Below are 24,232 nucleotides of genomic sequence, written 5' to 3'. Positions count from 1 at the left end.
TGGAGCACTTAGTACATGCCGGGCAACAACGTAAGATCATTACAACAACCCTATGAAATCCTACATATTAAATACAATAATTTGCAAAACTTGATGGATGGGAGACAGGTTCCAATTAAGTACTTTAAAAGGCGAGTAGCTACTGTTATTCCCATTTTGCAGACCCTCATTCTGCAGAAAGTTCCCACGGCTGGTGAATATGGCGAAGGTGAGATTCGGATCCAGCCAGTCTGGTCCCAGTCTCTAAACCACAATGTCCCTCATAAAATACCAGGAGCAGAAAGGAAATGCACCAACGCGTTGGGACTCTGAGCGCCAAGCAGAAGTGAATCTTGGCGTGGGAAGCCCGGCAAAGCCTCTGAACTCCAGAGTCAGGGGAACCTGGGTTTGAAAGCCTCCCCATCACCTGCTGAGTGTGACTGGGGCAAGTCACCTAACAGCGCCTGGCTTCCGCTCCCTCCTCACTCACGGGGTTGTCCTAGGGGTGAAGGGAGAGTTCACCTAACGCGGTGGACAAAGCCCTTGGCGCACCCAAATGCCTGCACAGGTCGTAGCTATTGTGACGAGCAAAAGGGTGGAAGGACCGGAATCAAGGGCATGGCTCCACCTTCACCGTGGGGTCTTTGTCCTATCAAGTTGCCCCAGACCGTGGCTCAGGCTGGCCCAGGGTGACAGCCAAGGTGAATCCTTCGTAACGTCAGAACTTCGCTGGCTCGGACCGCAGAGGTGCCCTTCTCCATCCGGGGGTTCCGCCACCCTCGCGATCCCACCTTTTGGCTCCTCGCGGCAGAAGCGAAGGCCCCCGGTGCCCCAGGCCCAGGCGCCCAGTCGGATGCCCGGGTCCAGCCGTGCTGCCCTGGGCGCTCGGCATCCTTCCACCCACGCTCGCAGCGGAGGCGGAGAGCGTCACTGAGGGAGAAGACCGCGCGCCGTTCTGCTTTCGGAATCTGGAGCCCCGTGTCACCTCCAAAGTTTGGAGATTTGGGGCGCTCCTTTTTCTCCCAGACCATCACTAAAAAGAAAACTGCGGCTGTTCCTCTTTCAGCCAAACTTCCTCCGCGGGGCTCCCGGAGGAGCTCTGCGCTCCCGTCGCGGCTGGGACCGCGAAGGTGCGGTACCCAGCGGCGAGAAGTGGTGCGGTCGGCCGGGGCTCCAGTCTGGGAGGTACCACCGAGCCGCGCCCGAGCACAAGAGGGAGGGCAGGAGGCCGGGCTGGCGAAACGGCGCCCCGACCCCCAGCCCGCGGGCCCCCGGAGCCGCTTACCTGACGGCGGCCGCTTCCTGCTCAGCCGGCTCACGGCACGGTTGAACATCGCCGCGGGCGCCCGAGGAGGAAGCAGGAGCAGCCCGGCGGCGCGGCAGCTGAGCCGGAGGAAGGCGAGGAGGAGGAGGAGGGCGAGGAGGAGGAGGGCGAGGAGGAGGAGGAGGGCAAGGAGGAGGAGCGGGCTCAGCACCGCCCCGGAGCGCTAGGTCCCCGCCCGCCGCCCTCCTCCTAGCCAGGCGCCGCGTGGCGCGCTCAGTGCGCCCTGCCGGCCCCCGCCGGTGGGGGCTCGCGGTTCCGCTCCGGGGTGCCCGGGCGGGGCAGGGCAGCCCCGGGTGACCCCCGATCGCCCAGTCTGCCCCGCCCCTGGGATGGGGTGCACTGTTCCAGAGGGAGCCTGCACCGCCGGGAACTTAGTAGCCCCACGGAGGCGGTTAGCGCGTCCCAGTGTCCCTGGCCCTCGCCCGAGATGCGGCCCCGGCCCGCCCCGCCCAGCTTCAAGCTCCTGCGCCCATCGCGGTCTCCCGCCTTCTCCCTGTAGCCCCGGAGAAACTGGCACTGCGCCGCGGGCGCACCGCGCTTCGGGGCTGTCAGCGAGCCTTCGCAGGTGGCGGGCGGGGTCCCCTCCGGGGTCACAGGCTGGGAAGCCTAGGCCTCGCGGTTCTGCAGAGTCCGGGCGCGGCCCGGCCCGTGGCCTTTGCCTCCCCGTCACCAGGATCCCCGCCTGCCGGGGCCTGGCTGCTCCTCGACTTCGTGGGCGCTGCGCCTTCCCGCCCCGCGAATGCGGGTGGGGCGTCCCCAGGGCCCCGTGCGCTGAGCTAGCCGAGCCGCCGCGGGTGGGCGCCCTCTCCCCGGCCGTGCCGCGCGAGCGCCAGGACTCGGGGAGATCTGAAAGGATTCTGCAGGAACCCCCAGGTTCCTGCGCCGGGCGGCGCTCTGTCCCGCACACCACGCTCTCGGGACACTTCTCTAACTTTGGGGACACGTGGGCACTGCCTCTGGCAGGGCCTTCAGGCTCCACGACCGGGACCACTCAAGCCCCCACGGCGTCACCTGCTGGGCGCTGCGCGCTCCACGGTTTCCTATTATTTCATTTCTTCTACAGAGCAGTCCCAGAGGGGATGTCATTAGCCCCCATTTTCTTGAACATTTGGTTTGCAAGAAATTGTCTTTCTGGCGAGTTTTATTTTTCTCCTTGTGTATCTGGCTTTGTCTCTAAATTGGTCTTTATTTTTAGCTGTACTAATTGCTATTTTTCTAAACTGTTCCCCAGTCGCCTTCCCCCCCATCCCCCCGTCCTTTTGCTGTTTTTTTCACTACTTGGCACTTTCTTTTGTATCTTCTATTCTGAGCTTCCAGTTCTGCTCACTTTCCCTCTCCCTCTACCCACCCCACAGCCCCAGTTGCACCCCAAGTGTGTCCGGTGGTTGGTTCTTGTTTCCCTCTCCGCTATTCCCCCTCTAAAAGTCGTTTTCCTCCGAGCATTTCCAAGCACTCTCCCCATTCTGCTGCCAAAAGAGGATTTCCAGGTTCCTGAAGCGAACGTGGTGACCAAGAACAGGGTTAGACCCAGAGCAGGGAATTCTGCTTTTAAAACTGCTGTTGTTGGCCTACTCCGGGCCCAGACAAACTTCCATCTCATTGTAATGGGATCAAGCTGTGATACTTAACTATAGGCAAGAGTTTCACCTTTCGTAAGAGCAGGATTTTAAATGCTGGCAGAGTCCTGGATCCAAGTGAGGTCACTGCATTCTTATAACAATAACAAGGGAATTGGTGCAACGCACCCACCCAGAAAACTTCCCCGAGACCAAATTACAAGTAATCCTAACACAGGAAATAAGCACACTGGCACACAGGGTAAAAGTTAGGCACAGCAGCTCAGTGTTATGCTAGTTGCCAAGACCACCCTAGCGTGTCCTGAAAAACACTGGTGTGGCTTAAGACATGCTATGAATCCCTCCTGAGCTAAGAACCCCAGGCATCTCTTAAATAAAGGGAAAATATAACAGCCTTAAATCACTTTTACTGTCCTGTTAGCACATCAGAGAGTAAGTACAAAAATTAAGATGCATAGTTAGGGCCGGGCACTGTGGCTCACGTCTGTAATCCCAGCACTCTGGGAGGCGGAGGCAGGCGGATTACCTGAGGTCAGAAGCTCAAGACCAGCCTGGCTAACATGGTGAAGCCCCATCTGTACTAAAAATACAAAAATTAGCCAGGCCTGGTGGCAGGTGCCTGTAATCCCAGCTACTCAGAAGGCTGAGGCAGAAGAATCACTTGAGCTCGGGAGGAGGAGGTTGCACTGAGCCAAGATCTGGAGGAGAAGGTTGCAGTGAGCTGAGATCTCACCACTGCACTCCAGCCTGGGCCACAGAGCAAGACTCTGTCTCCAAAAAAAGGGAAAAAAGGCCGGGTGCGGTGGCTCATGCCTGTAATCCCAGCACTTTGGGAGGCCAATTCAGGCGCATCACCTGAGGTCAGGAGTTTGAGACCAGCCTGACCAACATGGTGAAACCTCATCTCTACTAAAAATACAAAATTAGCCAGGCGCGGTGGCAGGCATCTGTAATCCCAGCTACTTGGGAGGCTGAGGCAGGAGAATCGCTTGAACCCGGGAGGCAGAAGTTGCAGCGAACTGAGATCGAGCCATTGCACTCCAGCCTGGGTGACTGAGCAAGACTCCATCTCAAAAAAAAAAAAAAATGCATGGTTAACATTTAATGTACACAGTTTAAAATTTTTGCCTGGGACATTGAAATTGTTATAAATACCTGTTTTAAGTGTCTGAACGTTCAAAAGCCAGTTTTCAAAGTGCACTGTGCAAAAGACCACATATATATAAAGCCTCCTAACTCCTAAAACTTGCCAAATGCACACACACACACACACGATTAAGTTCCAACCGTGGTTTGCATTGGATTGAAGGTGCTCACCATCCAAATGGCATTTTTCCTGTAAGTCCAGCATGCACTTTCTGAAGCTTTTTTTTTTTTTTTTTGAGACAAGGGTCTCACTATGTTGTCCAGGCTGATTTCTGACTTCTGGGATCTCAAGTGATCCTCCCTCCTTAGCCTCCTAAGTCAAGCCTTCACAAACAAACTGTGGTAGCCAGTGTGGGGAAGAAGAGGATGAGCAGTTTAGCCGCTTTCTTCCCCTGCTGGTCTCACTTTTGGTTCAAGGATGTTCACATCAGGCAAGAAGCAAGATCCCCGGATGTTTTCTGGTAACACAAGATTTCAGAGCGATTACTGGCTTTGGAGTTCAATATTTTCATTCTGTAAGCTGTGAATACATTTTACAGCCTCTCATCCCAGAATTTATGTAACAAGACTATTCTAGGCCAATTGAGGCAGACAAGGTATAGTAAAATGAGTAAGTGGCCAACTTAAAGTCAACAGACCTAGGTACTAATCTGACCAAACAGCAACCAGCTGTGTGGACACACCAGATGTGTCCTCAAACACATCGTGGCCTCAAGGGACAGGGCAAGGAGAGGTGCCACCTACACTCTGAGCAAGTGGTGTTCAATAGCAATAAACAAAAAAGCATCTGGCATAGTGCCCAGCACATGTAGGCACACAAAAAATTACTGGAATTTTAATTACTCTTACTCCCCCTACAATGATGTTTTAATAAATGATAAACTATCGTACAGGCAGTCAAAAGTGGATTTCTTTTCAATTATAGGAAATTGGCAGGGTTAGTAACACTGTGATGTTCACATTGTTACTATGCTGTGAAGGAGGGAAAGTAAATTGTTACTACCTCTCTAGAAGGAAGAGAAGCAGATGTGTTAAGATATGTATTTGACAACATATGTAAGTCTTCAAAATGTTTATACCTCTTGGACTAGTGAATAATTCTATAACTGGTAATTTGTGCCAAAAGAAAAACAATAAATGATCAGGGTTATTTACAGTAGCTAAAAATGCCCACTAAGAGAATGAATAAGGTATAACATATTTTTGTGATAGAATATTTAACCGTTGTACAAAACTGTGAAGAATCTTTGGAACTTGGTGGAAAAAACTGGTGCTAAGAGAAAAATGAAGGAATCTTAGACAAAGCTCTCATTGAAAAATCAGGATACAAATATAGAGAAAATTTTCAGTGTTGAGGAAGAGGAGAATATGGTACGTTTATACATAGAAAGCTAGCAGTTAATTACACCTAAATATTACTAGACTATACCTCTAGATGATAAGATAATGGGTTCTTTTTTCATCATTACATTTTCCTGTTTTGCAAACTTCTGCAGTGTATGTGCTTTTAAATCAGGGAGAAAAATCACTAATTAGAGACTAGTTGAAATCTCTACTGGGTTTAATGCCACAAAAATATATAAGACTTCATTTCTGTTGCAGTTTTGTGTTTTGTTTTTTAGAGACAGGGACTTGTTCTGTCGCCCAGGCTGGAGTGTGGTGCTGCGATCACGGCCCACTGCAGCCTTGAACTCCTGAGCTCAGGCAATCACCCTACCTCAGCCTCCTGAGTGGCTAGGGCTACAGGAGTGCACCACCATACCCTGCTACTTATGTATGTATGTACATATGTATTTATTTATTGATTCATTTTTTTATTTTTAATTTTATTTATTTACTTATTTATTTGAGATGGAGTCTCGCTCTGTACCCCAGGCAGGAGTGCAGTGGCACGATCTCGGCTCATGGTAACCTCTGCCTCCCAGGTTCAAGCGGTTCTCCTACCTTAGCCTCCTGAGTAGCTGGGATTACAGGTGTGTGCCACCACATCCGGCTAATTTTTGTATTTTTAGTAGAGACGGGGTTTCACCATGTTGGTCAGGTTGGTCTCGAAATCCTGACCTTGTGATCCGCCTGCCTCGGCCTCCCAAAGTGCTGGGATTACAGGTGTAAGCCAATGTGTCCAGCCGTCATTCATTTATTTTTGTAGAGATGGGGTCTTGTTATGCTGCCCAGGATGGTCACAAACTCCTGACCTCCTACCTTGGCCTCCCAAAGTGCTGGGATTACAGGTGTGAGCTACAGCATCTGGTCCCCGCCCACCTCCTCTCCCCGCCAACTTTTTTAAGAGTCAGGGTCTCACCGGGCGTGGTGTCTCACGCCTGTAATCCCAGCACTTTGGGAGGCCGAGGGGGGCAGATCACAAGGTCAGGAGATCGACGCCATCCTGGCCAACATGGTGAAACTCCGTCTCCACTAAAAATACAAAAATTAGCTGGGCGTGGTGGCACATGCCTGTGGTCCCTGCTACTCGGGAGGCTGAGGCAGGAGAATCGCTTAAACCAGGGAGTCGGAGATTGCAGTGTGCCGAGATCATACCACTGCACTCCAGCCTGGTGACAGAGTGAGACTCCGTCTCAAAAAACAAAGAGTCAGGGTCTCCATCTGTCATGCAGGCTAGAGTGCAGTGGTACAATCATAGCTCACTGCTACCCACTCCTGGGTAAGACTTCATTTTTACATTAGTTTTGCTTTCTTAAAACTCTTAATTTCCCATGGAAGAAGCAAGCAGACACTGGCCGCCTTTCCCATCTTTGATCTCTCTTGCACTTCAAGTCCCACATTCCTGGCATATCACAGCTGGAGGGATCCTTGGAGATCAGCATATTATGCTGCAGATCAGGAAACTGAGGCTCAGACAGCAGCTGATCTTGTGTTTAGCTATGATGTGATACTAGGTTTCCCGACTCCTAGGCAGCCAGTTTTCCTGGTACAGCACTCTTTATCTGGTTTGTTTCTTTGTTTATTTGAGACAGAGTCTCGTAATGTCACCCAGGCTGGAATGCAGTGGTGCAATCACGGCTCACTGCAGCCTCCACCTCCCAGGCTCAAGCAATCCTATCCTCCCACCTCAGCCCTCTTCAGTAGCTGGGACCACAGGTGTGCACTACCACGCCTAGCTAATTTTATTTATTTATTTATTTATTTATTTATTTATCGCAGAGATGGGGGTCTGTCTCCCTTTGTTGCCCAGGCTCATCTGGAATTTCTGGGTTCAAGCGATCCTCCCTCCTTAGCCTCCTAAGTAGCTGGGACTACAGGCACATGCCACTACGCATGGCCATTTTTTTTTTTTTTTTTTTGAGACACAGTTTCGCTCTTGTTGCCCAGGCTGGAGTGCTGCAATGGTGCAATCTTGGCTCATTGCAACCTCTGCCTCCGGGGTTCAAGTGATTCCCCTGCCTCAGCCTCCCGAGTAGCTGGGATTACAGGCATGCGGCACCACAGCCAGCTAATTTTGTATTTTTTAGTAAAGACAGGGTTTCTCCATGTTGGTCAGGCTGGTCTCAAATCCCTGACTTCAGGTGATCCATCCACCTCGGCCTCCCGAAGTGTTGGGATTACAGGCTTGAGCCACCGCGCCCAGCTGGCTAGGTTTTTTTAATACAATTTTTTAAAGTAAATTTTATATTATTATTATTTTATTTTTATTTTTTTGAGACCGAGTCTCATTCTGTTGCCAGGCTGGAATGCAGTGGCACAATCTCAGCTTACTGCAACCTCCGACTCCTGGGTTCAAGCAATTTCCCTGCCTCAGCCTCCCAAGTAGCTGGGACTACAGGTGTGTGCCACCACACCTGGCTAAATTTTTGTGTTTCAGTAGAGATGGGATTTCACCATATTTGCCAGGCTGGTCTCCATCTCCTGATCTCATGATCCACCCACCTCGGCCTCCCAGAGGGCTGGGATTACGTGAGCCATTGCGCCCAGCAAAAGTAAATTTTATTTTTAGAGCAATTTTAGGTTCACAGCAAAATTAAACAGAAAGTAGAGTTCCACATGCCTCCTGCCCCAAACACGCATAGCCTCTCATAGCATATGACCTCCTACACCAGAGAGGTACATTTGTACAATCAAGGAACCTACACTGACACATCGTTATCATCCAAAGTTCATATCAAATACCCTTTTCCCATCTCAGGACTCCCACCTTTTTGGGGGTTGAGGGGCTAAGGAGCAGAAAGTTTAATAGGCAGGAGTAAGAAAAAGGAGAACAGTTCTCTCTCTAGGGAGAGAGAGGGGCTTCCGAAAGGAAAGACCGACAGTGGTGGTGTTCACTGGATTTTATAGTCAGGCTTGAGAAGGCGGTGACTGATTTACATAGGGCCCACAGATTGGTTGGATCAGATGTGACGTTTACATAGCGCCCAGGGAAGGCTGGCCACGCCACCCTGATCTTATTACACAAATGAGTTTTCCACTTGACTGGTGACATCTTGTCTGCTCCTTACATACATGTGGCTGGCAAAGACAAGGGAAGATGGAGCCGCCATTTTAAACATGCCTAGTCCAAGGTGGCTTTTTTCCTGCCGGCATTCACACGTGCAAGCATCCAGCTTGCTTGTCTATGTCTGCAGCTTGATTTTACAGGCTGCCCTTTGTTAGGAAATGATTTTAGGGCTGCCTTCTTAAACAGGAAATTTAACTGAGGACTCCCATACCCTCACTATCTGAGTAATTTCTTCTTAACTCCTATATCATTCTCCCCTCAGAAGTGGTAACCCTAACTGCTGTTAGGGGGTGTTGGACGTTGACTCTTTCTGGCTACTTCCTGCTGAAAAGGGGCAGGACTGCCACCTCTCTATCTCCACCCTGACATCTCCTCTTGGACGTCTGATAAGACACCTGAAAAGGAATACATCCAAACAGAACAACTCTTCCACCTCCATTAAAAGCAACTTCACCCTTCCAGTTGCTCAGACAATTTTCTTGGGGTTATTTCTCATGCCTCTTCACTAGTGATCAAGTGATCCTTCAAAATACATGCAGAGCCTCCCTTCCTCCCTTCCTTCCTTCCTTCCTTCCTTCCTTCCTTCCTTCCTTCCTTCCTTCCTTCCTTCCTTCCTTCCTTTCTTTCTTTCTTTCTTTCTTTCTTTCTTTCTTTCTTTCTTTCTTTCTTTCTTTCTTTCTTTCTTTCTTTCTTTCTTTCTTTCTTTCTTTCTTTCTTTCCTTCCCTCTCTGGCCCACACTACAATCTACTCGGCTTGCTGCTGCCCGCGCCGCGGACTGCCTGGGACTGCCGGCGCGCACCCCCGCTGCCTGCCTTTTCTCCTTTGCATGCAGGCACGCGTTCGCCATCTTGGCCACGCTGGTCGCCAGCTCCTGACGCCGAGTGCTCTGCCCGCCTCAGCCTCCCGAGGTACTGGGACTACAGACGGAGTCTCGCTCACCCAGTGCTCGGTGTTGTCCGGGCTGGAGTGCGGTGGCGTGGTCTGGCCTCGCGGCGGCCTCTACCCCCCGGCCGCCTGCCTTGGCCTGCCAGGGTGCTGGGACTGCAGCCCCTGCCCGGCAGCCGCCCCATCTGGAAGGTGGGGAGCGCCTCTGCCCGGCCGCCCCGTCTGGGAGGTGAGGAGCACCTCTGCCTGGCCGCCCCGTCTGGGAAGTGAGGAGCGCCTCTGCCCGGCCGCCCCGTCTGGGAAGTGAGGAGCGCCTCTGCCCGGCCACCCACCGTCTGGGAAGTGAGGAGCGCCTCTGCCCGGCCACCCACCGTCTGGGAAGTGAGGAGCGCCTCTGCCCGGCCACCCACCGTCTGGGAAGTGAGGAGCGCCTCTGCCCGGCCACCCACCGTCTGGGAAGTGAGGAGCGCCTCTGCCCGGCCACCCATCGTCTGGGAAGTGAGGAGCGCCTCTGCCCGGCCACCCCGTCTGGGAAGTGAGGAGCGCCTCTGCCCGGCCGCCCCGTCTGGGAAGTGAGGAGCGCCTCTGCCCGGCCACCCATCGTCTGGGAAGTGAGGAGCGCCTCTGCCCGGCCACCCATCGTCTGGGAAGTGAGGAGCGCCTCTGCCCGGCCTCCCATCGTCTGGGAGGTGAGGAGCGCCTCTGCCCGGCCTCCCATCGTCTGGGAGGTGAGGAGCGCCTCTGCCCGGCTGCCCCGTCCGGGAGGAAGTGAGGAGCGCCTCTGCCCGGCCGCCCCGTCTGGGAAGTGAGGAGCGCCTCTGCCCGGCCGCCTCGTCCGGGAAGAAGTGAGGAGCGCCTCTGCCCGGCCGCCCCATCCGGGAAGAAGTGAGGAGCGCCTCTGCCCGGCCACCCATCGTCTGGGAAGTGAGGAGCGCCTCTGCCCGGCCACCCACCGTCTGGGAAGTGAGGAGCGCCTCTGCCTGGCCGCCCCGTCCGGGAAGAAGTGAGGACCGCCTCTGCCCGGCCGCCCCGTCCGGGAAGAAGTGAGGAGCGCCTCTGCCCGGCCGCCCTGTCGGGAAGAAGTGAGGAGCGCCTCTGCCCGGCCGCCCCGTCCGGGAAGAAGTGAGGAGCGCCTCTGCCTGGCCGCCCCGTCTGGGAGGTGAGGAGCGCCTCTGCCCGGCCACCCATCGTCTGGAAAGTGAGGAGCGCCTCTGCCCGGCTGCCCCATCTGGGAAGTGAGGAGTGCCTCTGCCCGGCCACCCATCGTCTGGGAGGTGAGGAGCGCCTCTGCCCGGCCGCCCATTGTCTGGGAAGTGAGGAGCGCCTCTGCCCGGCCACCCATCGTCTGGGAAGTGGGGAGCGCCTCTGCCCGACCACCCATCGTCTGGGAAGTGAGGAGCGCCTCTGCCCGGCCACCTATCGTCTGGGAAGAAGTGAGGAGCGTCTCTGCCTGGCCGCCCCGTCTGGGAAGTGAGGAGCCCCTCTGCCCGGCCGCCCCATGTCTGGGTAGAAGTGAGGAGCTCCTCTGCCTGGCCGCTCCGTCTGGGAGGTCTACCACGGAGGCCAGAAGCAATGTGGGGGCTGGACGTGGTGGCTCACGCCTGTGGTCCCGGCACTCTGGGGGGCGAGGCGGGTTGATCACTTTGGTCTAGGAGTTCGAGACCAGTCTGGCCAACTTGGCGAAACATGAAGAATACAACAGACAAACCAACCAACCAACTCAATGACAACAAAACAGGTCTACCCTGGAGTCATACTCTAATTTTCTCTATTTTCCTCCCTTTCTGATCCTTTATCCCACTTTCTTTTTCTTCCTCTTCCTTCTCCCTCTTCTTTGTCAAATAGAGGATTGAGTTATTATCACTGATCCATATAAAGTCCCTCTCTCATTTATTTTAACTCCCACCCCCATTTCTATCCCCGACTTCCCATGTGCAACCTTCCTAATATGTTTGATACGCATCTTTTTGTTTGTATGTATTTTTAGAAAATGTTTATTGTTTTTGTATGCAAAAAAAATTAAAAAAAAAAAAATACATGCAGAATCCCTCACTTCCCACTGTCTCCACCTCCACTGCAATCACCCTCGCCCAAGCCATCGTCTCCACCTCCACTGCAATCACCCTCGCCCAAGCCACCATCTGCTGCCTGTAGTACCACAGGAGCCTCCTAAGGGTGACCTTGCCATCACCTGTTCCAAACCCAGCAACCAGAGTGATCCTTTCAAAACCAGGGACGTCTCACCACGTTAACCCTCTGCTCAAAACTCTGTAGCCACTCCCCACGTTGCCCAGAGAGGATGCCCATGGCCATGTAGAGGCCTGCAAGGTCCCACATGGTTGGGTCTCCAAGCCCTCCTCTCCTGGCCTTCCCACTTACTCTTCCACCCCTGCCACAGGGCTCCTCCTCATCCCTCAAACGCCTCCGTGCATTCCCACCTCATGACCCATGTAGGTCCCTTCTCTCTGGAACACTCCTCCCTGGGACATGCATAGTATCGTCCTCCAGTTTCTCCAGGTCTTTATCCAAATGTCACCTTCTCAGTGAGGTCTCTCACCCATCCTGTTTAAAATAGCAGCCCCTCCCCCTGCACTTTCACGCCTTTTTTTTTTTTGAAATGGAGTCTCGCTCTGTTGCCCAACCTGGAGTGCAGTGGCGCGTTCTCTGCTCACTGCAAGCTCCACCTGCTGGGTTCATGCCATTCTCCTGCCTCAGCCTCCCGAGTAGCTGAGACTACAGGCGCCCACCACCATGCCCGGCTAATTTTTTTGTATTTTTAGTAGAGACGGGGTTTCACTGTGTTAGCCAGGATGGTCTCGATCTCCTGACCTCGTGATCTGCCCACCTCGGCCTCCCAAAGTGCTGGGATTACAGGCGTGAGCCACTGCGCCGGGCCACTTTCACGCCTTTTTTTTTCCATCCCTGCCACGTTTCTCCAAAGCATGCATGGCTCTCTAACAGATTATGATCCACTTAGTATGTCCACTGCCTGCCTCTCCCTACAGCCCTCATCCGCTGCATTACATGCTCCCTTGCATGTGGGCTCAGTGGAGGCAGAGAATTGTCACTGTTTTTTTCCTGCTGTCCTAGCACCTAGAAGAGTGTCTGTCACAGAGTAAACACTCAACAAAAATGTGCTGATGAATCAAGAGAAGGAATACTTATCTCCTCCCTCCCCAAACTCCACTAAGATGATAGAAAAGGCATTGAGGCCAGGCTTGGTGGCTCATGCCTGTAATCTCAGCACTTTGGGAGGCCGAGGCGGGCAGATCATATGAGGTCAGGAGTTCGAGACCAGCCTGGCCAACATGGTGAAACCCCGTCTCTAATAAAAATACAAAAAAATACAAAAATTAGCCAGGTGTGGTGGTGTGTGCTTGTAATCTCAGCTACTCAGGAGGCTGAGGCACAAGAATCGCTTGAACCCAGGGGGCAGAGGTTGCAGTGAGCCAAAATCATGCCACTGTACTCCAGCCCTGGACACAGAGTGAGACTCCATCTCAAAAAAGATAATAATAATAATAATGAAAAAATAAGGTATAGGCTAGGCATGGATCATCAGGCAAGGACTGAAAAGGGGGGATTGATAGAAGTCTATATAAGGAGACTTCAGTTCCCCTGCCACCTACCTTAGGAAATAATTATCTTGGGAAATAGTGAGGCACAGAAGCTCTGGACTTATGAACCACTGGCTGAGCTAAGGGTGCAGATGAGCTGTGGGCATCAAAGAGAGTGTTAAGCCTAGGTCTGCACACAGGATTGGGAGCCCCTTCTTCCTCAGCCCCTTCCCCAGCAGCCAGATGTACTAGAAAAATTTAATCTCTCCAAAACAAATAAAAAACAAAACAAAAACACAATGGAAATTAACATTTAACGTTCTCCAGAGTTAGCACTGGCCAACTACACAGACATACACAATCCACATGCCTCTTTTTTTTTTTTTTTCAGTGGAAAATAACTTTTATTGAGACCCCACCAGTTGCAAAATCTGTTCCTGGTATTAAGCTCCTTCTTCCTTTGCAATTCGGTCTTTCTTGAGTGGTCCCATGAATGCTTTCTTCTCCTCCATGGTCTGGAAGCGGCCATGGCCTAACTTGGAGGTGGTGTCAATGAACTTAAGGTCAATCTTCTCCAGAGCCTGCTGCTTCATCTGCACCAGCAAGGACTTGTGGAGGGTGAGCACCCGCTTCTTGGTTCCCACCACACAGCCTTTCAGCATGACAAAGTCATTGGTCACTTCACCATAGTGGACAAAGCCACCCAGAGGGTTGATGCACTTGTCAGCCACGTCATAGTCAGTGGAGGCATTGTTCTTGATCAGCGTGCCGTCCTTGATAAGGTAGCCCTGGCCAATCTTACAGATCTTCTTGTTGATCTCAGTGCAGTGATGGTAGACTTTCTGCCCAGCACATGCCACAGAGAAGGCCACACGAGCAGGATGCCATGCCCCAATACAGGCCACCTTGTGCAGGCCTCGGTGGGTCTTGCGGGGCAGCTTCTTGGTGTGCCAATGACTGGTGACCCCTTTGTAGCCTTTGCCCTTGGTCACCCCAATGACGTCGATCATCTCATCCTGCCCAAACACTTGGTTCACAGGTACCTGCTGCTCGAGCCTCTCACGGGCCCAGTCCAGCTTCTCAGCCACGGTGCCTCCATTCACCTGGATCTCCATCAGGTGGGCCTTCTTCTGGTGCAGAGGAAGCAGGCGCATCTGGGTGTGGGCAATGACGCAGACGACTTGACAGTACTTCTTCATGCTGCTGAAGTCTTCTCCGGCTGCTTCTTGCCATCCTTATCCTGCCATTTCTTGCAGTACTTGGTAAAGGCCTTCTTCTTAGATTTATGCCAGTTCTTATAGAAATGCCTCTTGCATTCATCACTGATGTGCTCAGCGAAGACAGTCTTGAAGGTCCGGAGGCCTCGAGGAGTTTCCACATAGCCCCCAATGCCCACAACCACCATGGGTGGCGTCTCCACAATGGTCACAGCCTCCACCACCTCCTTCTTGTTCACCTTGGATCCTGGCCTGTCAACTTCCCACACGATGTGGGTCATGCCAGCCTTGTATCCCAGGAAGGCTGTGAGGTGGACCGGCTTGGATGGGTCATCCTTAGGGAAGCTCTTCACCTTCCCACGATGCCTGCTGCTGCACTTCCGAGGCAGGAAGCCGAGGAACCCATGTCTGGGAGCGGAGAACTTTCTGTGAGACATCACGTCGTCAAATCCCGCCGGTACAGCCCACATGCTGCTTTCACACACACAGTTCCAAAGAGCTTTGGATATCTCCTTCTCAAGGATGAGGACTATGCAAAGACCACAGATATTTAAGGAACGTCTCTAATGAGAGAGACAGAGAGAAACAGAAAATAGGAATTCAGGTGAAAGACAAGAGAGAATAGGCATGAATCTTTTAAAATACCATAACTAGCTCAGAGAGGGAGAGAGAGAAGCTATTTCATCCATTCATAAAAGAAGAAAGATTGGAATATAAAAATGAAGTAGAAACAAAATATTTCAATAAAGGAGTTTGAAGATAAAGGTGAAGAAATCTCCTGAAAATTAGAGCAGATGAAGAAATGTACAATGGCAGAGAAAGAAAGAAAGATTGGAGAATCAATCCAAGTAATAGGAGTTCCAGAAAGACATTACAGAGAAAATGTTAGAGAGAAAGTTAAAGATATAATTCAAGAAAATTGCCCAGACTGAGATGGGCATGACGGTGTGATCTGTAGCCCCAGCTACCCAGGAGGCTGGGGCAGCTGGACTGCTTAAGCTCAGGAGTTTGAGGCTGTAGTGTGCTATGATCTCACTTATGAATAGTCACAGCACTCCAGCCTGGGCAACATAGCAAGACTCCATCGCTTAAAAAAAAAAAAAGACAGAATGAATGAATTGGCCGGGCGTGGTGGCTCACGCTTGTAATCCCAGCACTTTGGGAGGCCAAGGCGGGCAGATCACGAGGTCAGGAGGTCGAGACCATGGTGAAACCCCGTCTCTACTAAAAATACAAAAAAAAAAAAAAATTAGCTCGGTGTGGTGGCAGGCGCCTGTAGTCCCAGCTACTCGGAGAGGCTGAGGCAGGAGAATGGCGTGAACCCGGGAGGCAGAGCTTGCAGTGAGCCAAGATTGCGCCACTGCACTCCAGCCTGGGCGACAGAGCGAGACTCCGTCTCAAAAAAAATAAAATAAAATAAAGAATGAATGAATGAAAATGTCCCAGACTGAAGAAAATTCATCTCCAAATGCAAAGAGTCCACAATGGGCACAATGTGAGACCTACAACAAGGTACACCTGCATGAAATTTCATAACAAAGATAATTTCCAAAAAAAACTTAGAGCACATTGGTGGTGGGAATACTAAATTGTACAGCCACTTTCAAAGGTGGCTTGGAAGTTTCTTAAAAAGTTAAATACATACCTATCATATCATCCAAACATTCCACTCTTAGGTATTTAACCCAAGAAAAGTGAAAACATGTGTCCATACAAAGACTCTTACATGAGTGTTCACACCAGCTTTAGCTGTCATAACCTGGAAACAACCCAATGTCTGTCAGCAGCTGCATGGATAAAGAAGTTGTGGTATAAACATGCAAAAGAATGAATTATTGACACATTCAAAAACATAGGTAAATCTCAAAATAATTACCCTCAATGAAAAAAAAAGACCAAAAAAAGATATATACTGTATGATTTCATTTATGTAAAATTCTAGAAAATGCAAACTAAACTATAGTAACAGAAACAGATCAGTGGTTGTTTGGGGGAGAATAGGGAATAGGGGTAGAGGAGTGATGGGAAGGATGGATTTCTTTTTGTTTTTTTGAGACAGAGTCTCGTTCTGTCACCCAGGCTGGGGTGCAGTGCCAGTGGCTTGATCTCACCTCACTGCAAACTGCGCCTCCCAGGTTCAAGTGATTTTCCTGCCTCAGCCTCCCGAGTAGCTGGGATTACAGGCATATGCCACCACGCCCAGCTAGTTTTTTTGTTTTGTTTTGTTTTGTTTTTTGAGATGGAGTCTCACTCTGTCGCCTAGGCTGGAGTGCAGTGGCATGATCTTGGCTCACTGCAATCTTGTCTCCTGGGTTCAAGAGATTCTCCTGCCTCAGCCTCCCGAGTAACTAGGATTATAGGTGTGTGCCACCATGCCCGGCTAATTTTTGTATTTTTAGTAGAGATGGGGCTTCACCATGTTGGCCAGGCTGGTCTCAAACTCCTGACCTCAAATGATCTGCCCGCCTTGACCTCCCAAAGTGCTGGGATTACAAGCGTGAGCCATCGTGCCCGGTGCAGCTAATTTTTGCATTTTTAAGAGATAGGGTTTCGCCATGTTGGCCAGGGTGGTCTCGAGCTCCTGGCCTCAAGTGGTCTGCCCGCCTCAGCCTCTCAAAGTGCTGGGATTACAGGCATGAGCCACTGCACCCAGCTGGAAGGATGGATTTCCAAGGGGCACGAAGGTTATTTTGAGTTGATGTGTTCACTATCTTGACTGTGGTGATGGTTTTGTAAGTGTACACATGTCAAAACTTATATAGTTTATATATGCGCATTCCACTGTATGTAATTTTATCTCAGTAAAGCTGTTTGTAAAAGTATGTATGTGTTGAGAATGTAAAATGATGTAGCCCCTTTGGAAAACAGTTGGGCAGTTCCTCAAAAAGCTCCATGTGGAGTTACCATATCACTCAGCAATTCCACTTCTGCATGTCTACTCTAGAGAAATGAAAACATATGTCCATGCTAAAACTTGTACACAAAGGTCCATAGCAGAAAAGCAGAAACAACCCGTGTCCATCAGCCGACGATGCATAAGCAAACCTGGTAGCTCTCCATCTATTACATGGAATATTATTCAACCGTAAAAAGGAATGCAGTACTGATATACTACACCATGGATGAGCCTCGCAGGGGAGCCAGTGATCACCTCTAATCCCCCTTTTGGCTCTTAGTGAGCTCTTCAGCTGGATCTAGAAACCAAACTGACACCAAGCTGATCAACAGGAGCGAAGTATACACATTTTATTAGTTTGGCATGTACATGGAAATCTTCACAAGAGACTCAAGTCTCAAGTGGCTAAAGCAAGATGCTTTTTTTTCTGCATCACTTGGACTACGCAGAGCAAGAAATTTTATACTTTTTAGATGAAGAACAATGGATTTGAGGAGGAAAAAAATAGGACAAAGAAAATCTGGCAAGGGGGATAAAATGTTCTAGGAGATCCACTAGGAGATACGGGGGTGGGTGTAAATAGGTGGAAGATCAGTGTTATTTCATGAAGTATGTTTATTCAGGTCCATTGCCGTCCTCAGTTCCAGTCTCTGGCGATAAGGGCTATTTTCTCTCTCTGGTTTGGAGAGGGGACCCCTCCCAGAGGAATCTTTATCGCTTGGTGCATACAGGAAGAGGCAGGTCAGCTGGCCCTTTCTGAAGCCACCATTTCTCCAATATTTGCAACTTGAAATAATCAATATACCAATTAGGCATATTTTGGGGTGGCGTGTCCTTCATGCTCTCAACCTTGAAAAATGTTACGCTAAGTGAAAGAGCATCACGGAGAACATCCCTTGCTGCATGATTCCATTTATACCAAGTCCAGAATAGGCAAATCTGTAGAGACAAAAAGTAAATTTGCAATTGCCTAAGCCTGGGAACAAGGGAAGAAGGGGAGCGACTGTAATAGGTACCTGATTTCTTTTTGGATCATGACGAAGTCCCAAAATTAGATTATGTTGATGGTTTCACAACCCCATAAATACATTAGGAACCATTTAATTCTGTTCTTTACATAGGCAAGTTTTTTGGTATATAAATTCTATCTCAACAAAACTGTTAATTTACAAAGGGCGAAAACAGGTCACATACAAAGGATCAGAAATCAAAATGTCACTGGACTTTCTGGAAAGCTAGAAAGCTTGAGGGATATCCTCAAAAAAAAAAAAAAAAGATCAGGTGCAGTGTAATTTCAGCACAGGTGGATGGCTTGAGCCCAGGAGTTGGAGACCAGCCTGGGCAACATAGTGAGACCCTGTCTCTCCAAAACAAAAATACGAACATTAGCTCCACGTGGTGGTGCGTACCTGCAGTCCCGGCTCCTGGGGTGGGGGTGGGGGGGGTTGGAGGGGGTGTGGCGGGGGCTGACGGCTGAGGTGGGAGGTTTGCTTGAGCCCGGGAGGTTGAGGCTGCAATGAGCCGAGATCATGCCACCACACTCCAACCTGGGTGACAGAGGAGGAACTCATCTGAAAAAATAAAAGGAATAAATGCAAAAAGAGAGGGCAGCACAGGCTCCAGAGAACAAGTGCCCAACCTGGGAGAGCAACAGAGTCCTGGCCAGGGTAACAGGAGTGCAGTGGGACTACAGCAGCTGGTGCTGGGGGAAGCATGAGAGAAGCCTCCAGAGGCCTCCTTTGATGACCTTGAATTTGAGAAACTGTATTGAAAACCATTTGATTCTACCAGGCGCGGTGGCTCACGCCTGTAATCCCAGCACTTTGGAAGGCCGAGTCGGGTGGATCACTTGAGGCCAGAAGTTTGAGACCAGCCTGGGCAACATGACAAAACCCTGTTTCTACTAAAAATACAAAAATTAGCCAGATGTGATGGCTTGTACCTGTAATCCCAGTTACTCAGGAGGCTGAAGCAGGAAAATTGCTTGAATCTGGGAGGCGGAGGTTGCAGTGAGCCAAGATCATGCCACTGCACTCCAGCCTGGGGGACAGAGCAAGAATCTCAAAAAAAAAAAAAAAAAAAGAAGAAAGGATGGAAGGAAGGAACAAATGAAAGAAAGAAAGAAAGAAAGAAAGAGAGAGAGAGAGAAAAGAAGAATCAGTAGTATATGCATATTGTTCAGATAGATGGAGGCAAATACTAGAAGAATAGCTGAGAATGAAAGATGAGTAGCTTTTGAGGAGCAGGCCTGGGAGAGGAGGGTGAAAGGGAGTGCTGGGGTTTTTTGTTTTGTTTTGTTTGTTTTATTTTGTATTGTTTTTCAGATGGAGTCTTACTCTATTGCCCAGGCTGGAGTGCAATGGTGAGATCTTGGCTCACTGCAACCTCTACCTCCCGGGTTCAAGCAATTCTCCTGCCTCATCCTCCTGGGTAGCTGGCATTACAGGTATGTACCACCACTCCCGGCTAATTTTTTTGTATTGTTAGTAGAGATGGGGGGTTTCACCATGTTGGCCAGGCTGGTCTCGAACTCTTGACCTTCATGATCCGCCCACCTCGGCCTCCCAAAGTGTTAGGATTCCAGGCGGGAGTCACCACACCAGGCTGGGAGTGCTGTTTTTCATAAGACTTTTAGTACACTTTGGCTTTTTAGACTATTATACAGATATATTATTTTAATGAAAATAAAAATTAATTTAAAAAAGTTCTAGTAATCACTACTTGCCTAGTCCATAACAAAAGAGAGGACTTGGTGGTATCACCAATAATAGTAACAGCTAAATTTCACTGAGTACTCACTATGTACTTGGCACTGTTTTATCTTATCTTTTAATTTTTAACATTTTTCTAGAAATGGAGTCTTGCTCTTCCACCCAAGCTGGAGTGCAGTGGCTCAATCAAAGGTCACTGCAGCCTCAACCTCCTGGGCTCCAGCGTTCCTCCCACCTCTGCCTTCTAAGTGGCTGGGACTATAGGCACACGCCACCACGCCAGGCTAATTTTTTACTTTTGTAGAGATGGGGTTCTTGTTTTGTTGCCCAGGCTGGTCTCAAACTCCTGGCTTCAAGTAATCCTCCTGCCTCAGCCCCACAAAACGTTGAGATTACAGGTGTGAGACACCATGCCTGGCCCCGAGTACTATTTTAAATACTGTTCTTATTAAACAACCCCTTGGAGGAGCCTTAATCACTACCCCAGGTTGCCTCTAATGGCAGGCGGAACACCAACTGTAAGTGAAATTACAGTTCTTCATGGATTGAAAAGTACCACTTACAGATATATTCTTTGGATCATCACTAAACCTTGTGATATAGGAATTTATAGCTGGAGAAACTGAGTCTCAGATTTGGAGAAATGCTTAACAGCAGAGGTGAAAGTGAAAAGCAAGAATTCAGGTCTCTGGGCTCCTGGTGCCAACTGCACCCAAATCCATGAAAAACAAATTTTTTTTTTTTTTTTTTTTTTTTTTTGAGATGGAGTCTCACTCTGTCGCCCAGGCTGGAGTGCAGTGACGCAATCTCGGCTCACTGCAAGCTCCGCCTCCCAGGTTCAGGCCGTTCTCCTGCCTCAGCCTCCCGAGTAGCTGAGACTACAGGCGCCTGCCACCACGCCCAGCTAATTTTTTTATATTTTTAGTAGAGACGGTGTTTCACCATGTTAGCCAGGATGGTCTCGATCTCCTAACCTCATGATCCACCCACCTCGGCCTCCCAAAGTGCTGGGATTACAGGCGTGAGCCACCGTGCCCAGCCAAAGATATTTTTAAAAAATCAGTTTCAGGTGTTTGCTTTGTAAATTGCTCCCTCCTGCTATTTTCTTTTTTTTCTTTTTTCTTCTTCTTTTTTTTTTTCAGACAGAGTCTCTGGAGTGCGGTGGTGTGATTTCAGCCCACTACAACCTCTGATTTCCGGGTTCAAGCAATTCTCCTGCCTCAGCCTCCTGAGTAGCTGGTATTATAGGCACGTGACACCACACCCAGCTGATTTTTGTATTTTTAGTAGAGACGGGGTTTCACTATGTTGGCCAGGCTGGCCTCAAACTTTTTTTTTTTTTTTTTTTTTGAGACAGAGCCTCGCTCTGTCACCCAGGCTGGAGTGCAGTGGCGCAATCTCGGCTCACTGCAAGCTCCGCCTCCCGGGTTCACGCCATTCTCCTGCCTCAGCCTCTCCGAGTAGCTGGGACTACAGGCGCCCGCCACCACGCCCAGCTAATTTTTTGTATTTTTGGTAGAGACAGGGTTTCACCGTGGTCTCGATCTCCTGACCTCGTGATCCGCCCGCCTCGGCCTCCCAAAGTGCTGGGATTACAAGCGTGAGCCACCGCGCCCGGCCTTGGCCTCAAACTTCTGACCTCAAGTGATGCACCTGCTTCGGCCTCCCAAAGTGCTGGGATTACAGGCATGAGCCACTCTCTCATGTTATTTTTAAATGTTAAGGAAAAAGGAGTTTACGATTTCCAAGAATCTTCACCCAGTTCTTCTTTCAAATCTAGATACAGGCCGGGTGTGGTGGCTCACGCCTGTAATCCCAGCACTTTGGGAGGCCAAGGTGGATGGATCACCTGAGGTCAGGAGTTTGAGACCAGGCTGGCCAACACGGTGAAACTCTGTCTCTGCTAAAAATACAAAAATTAGCTGGGTGTGGTGGCTCGCACCTGTAATCCCAGCTACGCAGGAAGCTGAGGCAGGAGAATCACTTGAACCGTGGGGGCGGAGGTTGCAGTGAGCCCATATCATGTCACTGCACTCCAGCAGGGGTGACAGAGTGAGACGCTGTCTCAAAAAAAAAAAAAACTTCAAATCCAGATATAAAAATCCTCTGAAAAGCAAAAGAAAAACAGTGTACATGTGCACACACACTCCACAGACACCCACACATGTAAGGTGTTAGTATAACATGTTAACACTGTTCTGGGGTGAGTGGGTTGTTTGTTTTAAATAATCACACTGAAACACACACCTCCCAAAAAGTGTTGTCCTATTCAGTGTAATCACTCACACTCCACTGAGTCAACTGAGCAGCTACCACTGCTCAGGACTTCTCCCAGGCTTCTTTGGAATGTCACTCACATTCTCTTGGACATTTCTAGAACAATATTTTGTGGACCTAACTGGTTTTTGGAAACTGCCAAAAACCACTGGTGAAAACTGGCAGAATAAGGTGGGTGATAACTGTTGTGAAATGCTGGGAAGCAGGGAGGGGCATATGAGACAGAGTTATAAAATAGTTGGGCAAATTTACTGGTGTGCCATATAAATCATGCTTGAAATAACTTTAGAAGAATCAGCATTTGGGGCCAGGCCCAATGGCTCATGCCTGTAATCCCAGCACTTTGGGAGGCTGAGGCAGGCGGGTTGCTTGAGACCAGGAGCTCAAGACTCACCTGATCAACATGGCGAAACTCCAACTCTACTAAAAATACAAAAATTAGCTAGGCGTGGTGGCTCACACCTATAGTCCCAGCTACTCGGGAGACTGAGGCAAGAGAATCACTTGAATCTGGGAGGCAGAGGTTGCAGTGAGCTGAGATCACACCACTGCACTCCAGCCTGGGTGACAGAGGAAGATTCTGTCTCAAAAAAAGAAAAAAAAAAATCAGCACTTGGCAAGAGGATTACAGATGACTAGCTTTTAGGGCAAACACACATTTCCCATTTTGGATATGTGTCTAGCATGATTAAAGGAGGCTCACTTTATAAAAGCAGTAGTTACATTACTAAAGTTTATGGCCACCATATATACACCTACGAATGTTCCTTACTATTAATAAAAATAATGGAAATTGTGTGAACTATTATAATAAGCCCCACAAGACAGAATTCAATTCAAAAAAATTGTTTTAACTATGTTTTTAACCTAAGCCTATTCACTTACATTTCTCTGATGTTGAAAAATATAAAAGTCTTTAGTGGTTTTTATCAAAAGTCTTCTGGTTATTCATCTATACTTATAAACAAATCTCGAACACTTTCAATGATTTTAAAATCATAAAACCCAACTGAGAAATAGTTAGAAAGTAATCTTCAAAAGATACATCACTTATCAAACATTCTTATTTGTGATTTCCAAATACATTTTATCTGCCATCAAATTTCAGCTAAAGTCTGTTTTCCACCTGTTTAACATGTGGTTATAGGAAATATCTCAAAAAAGGTAGTAAACCTATAATAAAAATCATCTGACAAGAATGCAGGGACTGGCACCCACCAGTAGTCCTGGCTACTTGGGAGACTGAGGTGGGAGGATCGCTTGAACCCAGGAGTTTGAGGCTGCAGTGAGCTATGACTGCACCACTGCACTCCAGCCTGGGTGACAGAGCAAGACCTCAACTTAATTTAAAAAAAATAAAATAAAATGCAGGGTCTGAATATTAGATTGTTCTTGCTCAAATTTTAACCAGCTGGAAACTTTCCAGAATCACTAATTCCTAGATATACATTGCCCACGTTCTCGGGAAATGTATTTTGGCTCACAAGTTTGATATTTTTATTAGGTGTTAAAGGAACATTATGTGTGTTATTATTAGTGACACAGATAATTTTAGACCCTAATAAGAAAAGTTGAAATCATATATAAAGCCACAACTCAGATTTTGAAGATATTTAGGAGAGGAAATATATATGTGTGCATGTATATATGTCTATACACATGTGCATATACATACATGTACACATATACATACATATACATGTGTGTTTACGTATACATATTTAAAGGGATTTGTAAACAAGCTGAAAAGCAGTGAGAGTCACTGGCACAGCAGCTATGTAAGTACACTTAGAGACAGCCTGCATGGCTTACCTCTCTCAAGAGTAGGCACTAATGGGCTGGGTGCAGTGGTTCGTGCCTGTAATCCCAGCACTTTGGGAAGCCCAGGCCGGTGGATCACTTGAGGTCAGGAGTTGAAACCCCATCTCTACTAAAAATACAAAAATTAGCCAGGCGTTTTGGTGGGTGCCTGTAATCCCAGCTACTTGGGAGGCTAAGGCAGGAGAATCGCTTGAACCCGGGAGGCAGAGGTTGCAGTGAGCCGAGATCCCACCACTGTACTCTGGCCTGGGCGACAGAGTGAAACTCCAACTCGAAAAAAAAAAATAATTCCTAATTCCACAGAGATCTAAAAACTAATTCTGTAGAGATCTGGCAATTGTCAGATGCAAAGTTTTAAGCCCAAAGACCTTTCCATAAAGAAGTTACCTTT

The 24,232-nt window shown here is 49.2% G+C and overlaps 2 protein-coding genes across 2 annotated transcripts in view; both read right to left on the bottom strand.

Moving 5' to 3' along the window:
- The window catches only part of RGS10 (regulator of G protein signaling 10), a 41,676-nt gene extending 40,272 nt beyond the window's left edge, over positions 1–1,404 (bottom strand). Inside the window, exon 1 of the mRNA XM_055247567.2 lies at positions 1,265–1,404. Within this exon, the coding sequence (XP_055103542.1) occupies positions 1,265–1,313 (49 nt within the window). The 5' untranslated portion in view covers positions 1,314–1,404. The remainder of the gene's footprint in view (positions 1–1,264) is intronic.
- An 11,886-nt stretch (positions 1,405–13,290) lies between these two features.
- Positions 13,291–14,582, bottom strand: LOC129465375 (large ribosomal subunit protein uL3-like). Its single transcript, XM_055247367.2, is given in 2 exon segments — positions 13,291–14,132; positions 14,135–14,582. Coding segments are annotated over 2 exon segments (1,209 nt in total). The 5' UTR covers positions 14,574–14,582; the 3' UTR covers positions 13,291–13,362.
- Positions 14,583–24,232: the final 9,650 nt, after the last annotated feature.

Source organism: Symphalangus syndactylus, chromosome 2 (genome assembly GCF_028878055.3).
Source record: "Symphalangus syndactylus isolate Jambi chromosome 2, NHGRI_mSymSyn1-v2.1_pri, whole genome shotgun sequence".
Classification (NCBI taxonomy): domain Eukaryota; kingdom Metazoa; phylum Chordata; class Mammalia; order Primates; family Hylobatidae; genus Symphalangus; species Symphalangus syndactylus.
The sequence above is the reverse complement of the archived record's forward strand: the minus strand, read 5'-3'. Positions and strand labels throughout refer to the sequence as shown.